Raw genomic sequence first — 6,000 nt, 5'->3', positions numbered from 1 at the left:
CATAGCTGCAGGACAATATTACACAACCAGAAATAATAATAAATATACTTTACTACTGAACCATCAATAATATATCTAATCTATATCAGATAACAACACCAGACTGAAACAACTGAAAGGGGGAGAAAAGAAAGTGTTTTACTCACAGATGTTGGAGACAGGAGGAGGTTTCAGTCTGTGTGAAGCTCAATGTTCGTCCTCACAAAGCCCGCGCTCTGATTGGCTGTAGGACCAGAGTCCTTCAGCTGGACAAGTCTTCCCATTGGTGAACAGCTCAGAAGGAAAGTCAGGGGTAGCCTCGCCCCCGTAATTACGCAACTTCCACTCTCCCTTGGACATGCGCAGTCCCGGACCACAGGGGAGGGAGAGATCGCCGAGTGGCTTTTCGCGCTGGCCGGAGCTGTCAGCTGGTTGCCTGGAAACCTTGTTTCGAGGAGCTGTGGGGGAGGGGGCGGCGTTCCCGTGTCCGCGCGCCGGAACCCGGAGACGTCACCGCCGAACAGGGTAATTCCTATTGGCTGATTCAAGCAGGTTTCCACTGACGTCATACAAAGCGGAAGTTGGAGGTAAAACTTCCTCCTGTCTCCAACATCTGTGAGTAAAACACTTTCTTTTCTCATTCTCACCTTCAATTGGTCACTTGCAGCAACTGAAGGGAAAGGAAGTGAATCCAGGGAGGGTGCAGACTCTGCAAAGCTTGGCCCAGGTCTCTCTCTCTCTCTCTCTCTCTCTCTCAAAGACATTGACATCCTTTGCTCCCTCAGCTTGACACATTTATTTGTCTGACTAAAAGGATGGTCTCTTTCCTAATGTTCACAATTAAAGACCTGCTTTTCCCAGGCGATGGCTGACATTTAAGGGGGCAGTAAATTAATATCAGTCTTGAGATATGTCTGGTGTTGTTACATGGCACGGATTAGATACATTGGTAGTACAGGGGTTAGCACGGTTTCTTCACCGCTCTGAGGTCCCAGCTTCGATTACCGGCTTGGGTCACTGTGTGGAGTCTGCATGTTCTCCCCGTGTCTCCATGGGTTTCCTCCTTGTGCTCTGGTTTCCTCCCACAGTCCAAAGATGCACAAGTTAGGTGGATTGGCCATGCTAAATTGCCCTTGATGTCCATTAAGGTTAGGTTGGTTCACGGGGTGGAGGTGTGGGCTTAAGTAGGGTGCTCTTTCCAAGGGCGGTGCAGAGTCGATGGGCCAAATGGTTTCCTTCTGCACTGTAAATTCTATGATTATTGCTGGTTTTGTAATAAATTACATTTGTTATATTGCGTCTTCAAACATTTTACAGGATATTAGAAGAGGAGGAATTACAGGCAGTAATCTCAAACGTCACGTCGAGATCTGTCAGAGTCACTCGATTCCTTGGGAGATGAACATTATCTGCATTTGACTCTGGAAGGAGAAATGTTTGTTCTGTCTGCATCAAGACACTGAAAATGCAGAGACACATATGTGAGTGAGAATGTTCCAGAGCACTGACTGTAGAAAGAGGTTGAACCAGTGAGACAGCCTGAAAAAACATTGCACCATTCACAGCGGAAAAGACCGTACACGTCTTATGTGTGTGGATGAGGCTTCAACTGATTATCCGACACGGAGAGAAACAAGGGGACCCAAAACATGGAGAAACCATGGACATGTGGTGACTGTGGGAAGGGATACAGATTTCCATCAGAACTGGAAACTCATCGACGCAGTCACACTGGGGAGCGGCCATTCACCTGCTCTCAGTGTGCGAAGGGATTCACTGAGCTATCCAGTCTGCATACACACCAGCGAGTTCACACTGGGGAGAAGCCTTTCACCTGCTCTCAATGTGGGAAGGGATTCAGTTTTTCATCCACCCTGCAGAAACACCAGCGAGTTCACACTGGGGAGAAGCCGTTCACCTGTCCTGAGTGTGGAAAGGGATTTAGACATTCATGCACTCTGCAGAAACATCAGCGTATTCACACTGGGGAGAGGCCTTTTACCTGCTCTCAGTGTGGGAAGGGATTCTCTCAGTTATCCCACCTGCAGGTACATGGGCGAATTCACACCGGGGAGAGGCCATTCACCTGCTCTCAATGTGGGAAGGGATTCAGTGATTCATCCCACCTATTGACACACCAACGAATTCACACTGGGGAGAGGCCATTCTCCTGCTCTCAGTGTGGGAAAGGATTTACTCAATTATCCAACCTGCAAACACACCGGCGCGTTCACACTGGCGAGAGGCCATTCACCTGCTCTCAGTGTCGGAAAGGATTTACTCAAATATCCACCCTGCAAACACACCAGCGAGTTCACACTGGGGAGAAGCCATTCACCTGCTCCCAGTGTGGGACGGGATTTATTGATTCATCCCATCTATTGAGACACCAGCGTATTCACACCGGGGAGTGGCCATTCTCCTGCCCTCAATGTGGGAAGGGATTCAGTGATTCATCCACCTTGCAGTCACACCAGCGGGTTCACACTGGGGAGAGGCCGTTCAACTGCTCTCAATGTGGGAAGGGATTCACTCAATTATCCAACCTGCAGACACACGAGCGAATTCACACTGGGGAGAGGCCGTTCACCTGCTCTCAGTGTGGGAAAGGATTTACTCAATTCTCCAACCTGCAGACACACCAGCGAGTTCACATTGGGTAAAGATCGTTCACATGCTGTCAATGTGGGAAGGAATTCCATGATTCATCGCACATGATGAGACACCAAGTTCATAATTAATTTCAGTGGTTCTATTTTGATGTTATTGTTTCTGCTCTTAGTTACATTGCGGATGGCATTTTGTTCATTCTGACTGTTGGTCAATGAGGATGGGTGGAGGGTTTCTTTCTGCTGGACTTGTCGGTGGTCAAAGGGCTGATGCTCATTGAGCCTTGTTGCGAATACCTGGCTTCAAATTGCACAATGATCACTGAGTGAAAAGGTGTTTGGATTTTTGATGATATTTAGTTGTCAATTTTCTTTTCAATCCCCCAAAACATGCTATGCTGCCATGGAGATGGATCCTCATGGTTACATGGTTCCTTTGTTCAAGTTACGTGGGTGTTCTTTCACAGAAAGAAACTGTCAAGGTATGAGAGGCAAGTTACCTGTGATAGATTGGGAAACTGATGGGAGACAGGCAATAGCTAATCTTTAAGAAATAATTACATATTTACATGGGGATTAGTTAGCTCAGTTGGATGGGTGGCATGCTTCTGACGCAGAGCAACATGAACAGTGCCGCTTCAACTCCCGCACCAGCTGTGCTTATCCATGAAGGCCCAGCCTTCTCAACATTGCCCCTCAGGTGACGTGCGGTGACCCTCAGGTTGAATCACCACCAGTCAGCTCTCTCTTCTGTCAAAGGGGGAGCAGACTATGGAGCGCTGGGACTTTGGCGACTTTCATTTCACCTGTATACGTAACATATAGATTCATTTTGAGAACAAAAATCCAACAGGAAAAGTGATACAACCGTGACTAACAAAGAAAAGTTAAAGATTCCATTAGATCCATGGAAAGTGGCCAAAATAGTAGTAAGTCTGAGGATTGGGTACTTGATTTATAATTCAGCAAAGGACCAAGAAACTTATAAAGTCCCAAAAGACGTGCTGTTAGATAATTTGGATATTCTGAACTCTCCCTCTGTGTACCCGAACAGGCGCTAGAATGTGGCAACGAGGGGCTTTTCACGGTAACTTCATTTCAGTGTAAGCCTACTTGTGACAATAAAGATTATTAATATTATTATTAAAGAGAGAGAAAATAGGGTATGAGAGCAAACCTAAAAAGCGACTGGAAAAGTTCCTCTAGGAATGTGAAAAGGAAAAGATTAGCAAAGACAAATGTGGGTCCAGTCCAGACAGAGACAGGAGAGTTTATAATGGGGAATAAGGAAATGTCAGAGAAACTAAGCAATGTGTGTCTGTCTTCACAGAAGAAGGTACAGAAATCATCCCCAAAACACTGGAGAACCAAGGGATGAGTGAGCACGAGGAACTGAAAGAGATTAGTATTAGTGAGAAAGTAGTATTGGAGAAATTAATGGGATTGAAAGTTAATAAATTCCCAAAAGCTGCTGCTCTACATCCCAGAGTGTTGAAAGAGGCGGCTGTAGAGATAGTGGATACATTGGTGATCATCTTTCAAAATTCTATAGATTCTGGAATGGTTCCTGCTGATTGGAAGGAGGTAAATGTAACCCCACTATTTGAGGAGGGAGAGAGAAAACGGGGAACCACAGACCCATGAGCCTGACATCAGTAGGAGGGAAAATGCTACAATCTATTATAAAGGATGTGATAACATACAAATTAGGAGCAGGAATAGGCCACTCGGCCCCTCGAGCCTGCTCCACCATTCAATAAGTTCCCGGCTGATCTGATTGTAACCTCAACTCCACATTCCCACTGAACCGCCCCCGATAACCTTTCACCCCTTGTTTATTCATCTATCCAACTCTGCTCTCAAAATATTCAAAGATTGGGCAGCACGATGGCACAGTGGTTAGCACCGTTGCTTCACAGCTCCAGGGTCCAAGGTTCAATTCCCGGCTTGGGTCACTGTCTGTGCGGAGTCTGCAAGTTCTCCCTGCGTCTGCGTGGGTTTCCTCCGGGTGCCCCGGTTTCCTCCCACAGTCCAAAGATGTGCAGGTCAGGTGGATTGGCCATGATAAATTGCCCTCAGCGTCCAAAAAGGTTAGGTGGGGTTGCTGGGTTACAGGGATAGGATGGAGTCAGGTGCTCTTTCCTAAGGGCCGGTGCAAACTCAAAGGGCCAAATTGCCTCCTTCTGCACTGTAAATTCTGTGATTCTATGACTCTGTTTTCACTGCCCTTTGAGGAAGAGAGTTCCAAAGACTCCCAATCCTCTGAGAGAAAAAAGTTCTCCTCTGCCTTAAATGGACAAGTTATTACTTTTAAAGTGACTCCAGTTTCTAGGTTCTTTCCACATCCACCCTGTCAAGGCCCCTCAGGATCTTATACAGTTCAATCAAGTCACCTAAACTCCATCGGACACAAGCCCAGCCTGTCCAATCATTCCTCATAAGACCAGCCTCCAATTCCAGGTATGAGTCCAGTAAACCCTCTCTGAACTGCTTCCAACACATTGACATCATTCCTTAAATGAGAGCAATACTGTACACAGTGCTCCAGATGTGGTCTCAGCAATGGCCTGTATAACTGAAGGTTAACCTCCCTACTTTTTAGCTTCCCTAATTACTTGCTGTACCTGTATACTCGCCTTTTGTGATTCATGCTCTTGGACACCCAGATCCCTCTGAGTCTCAGATCTCTGCAATCTCTCACCATTTAGATAATAAGCTTTTTTATTCTTCCTGCCAAAATGGACAATTTCACATTTTCCCACACTATACTCCATTTGGTAGATCTTTTCCCACTCACTTAACCTATCTATATCCCTTTGTAGTCTCCTGATGTCCTCTTCACAATTTACTTTCCTACCTACCTTTGGAACATTGGAAAATAGGAACAGAAGTTAGCCATTCAGCCCATCGAGCCTGCTCCAACATTCAATATGATCATGGCTGATCATTCACTTCAATGCCTTTTCCCCCACACTATCCCCATATCCCTTTGTGTTATTGGGATTTAGAAATCTGTCAGTCTCTGCTTCAAACACACTCAATGACTGATCTCCCACAGCCCTCTGGGGTAGAGAATTCCAAAGATTCACAACCACCTGAGTAAAGAAATTCTCTCCGAGACTGGTCCTAAGTGGCTTTCCCCTATTTTGAAATTGTGTCCCCTGGTTCCAGACTCTCCAACCAGGGGAAAAATCAGACCTGCACCCACCCTGTCTATTCCTTTATGGATTTTGTAAGTTTCAATGAAATCCTCTCTCATTCTTCAAAATTCTGGAGAAAAGAGGCCCAGGTTCCCCAATCTCTCTTCATAGGACAGTCCGATCTTGCTCAGAACAAGTCTAATGAATCTTCGTTACAGTCCCTCTATGGCAATAATATCTTCCCTAAGGTAGGGGGAGTAAAACTGCACACA

The 6,000-nt window shown here is 46.0% G+C and overlaps 1 protein-coding gene across 1 annotated transcript in view; it reads left to right on the top strand.

Annotated features, from left to right (window-relative positions):
- Positions 1-250: 250 nt before the first annotated feature.
- LOC140418022 (uncharacterized) overlaps positions 251-6,000 on the top strand; it is a 59,211-nt gene continuing 53,461 nt past the window's right edge. The window contains 2 exon segments of the mRNA XM_072501452.1: positions 251-594; positions 1,297-2,708. Coding sequence (XP_072357553.1) covers positions 1,629-2,708 — 1,080 coding nt within the window. The 5' untranslated portion in view covers positions 251-594; positions 1,297-1,628.

Source organism: Scyliorhinus torazame, chromosome 5 (assembly GCF_047496885.1).
Source record: "Scyliorhinus torazame isolate Kashiwa2021f chromosome 5, sScyTor2.1, whole genome shotgun sequence".
In the NCBI taxonomy this organism is placed as follows: Eukaryota; Metazoa; Chordata; class Chondrichthyes; order Carcharhiniformes; family Scyliorhinidae; genus Scyliorhinus; species Scyliorhinus torazame.
This window is presented reverse-complemented; position numbering and strand designations above follow the sequence as displayed.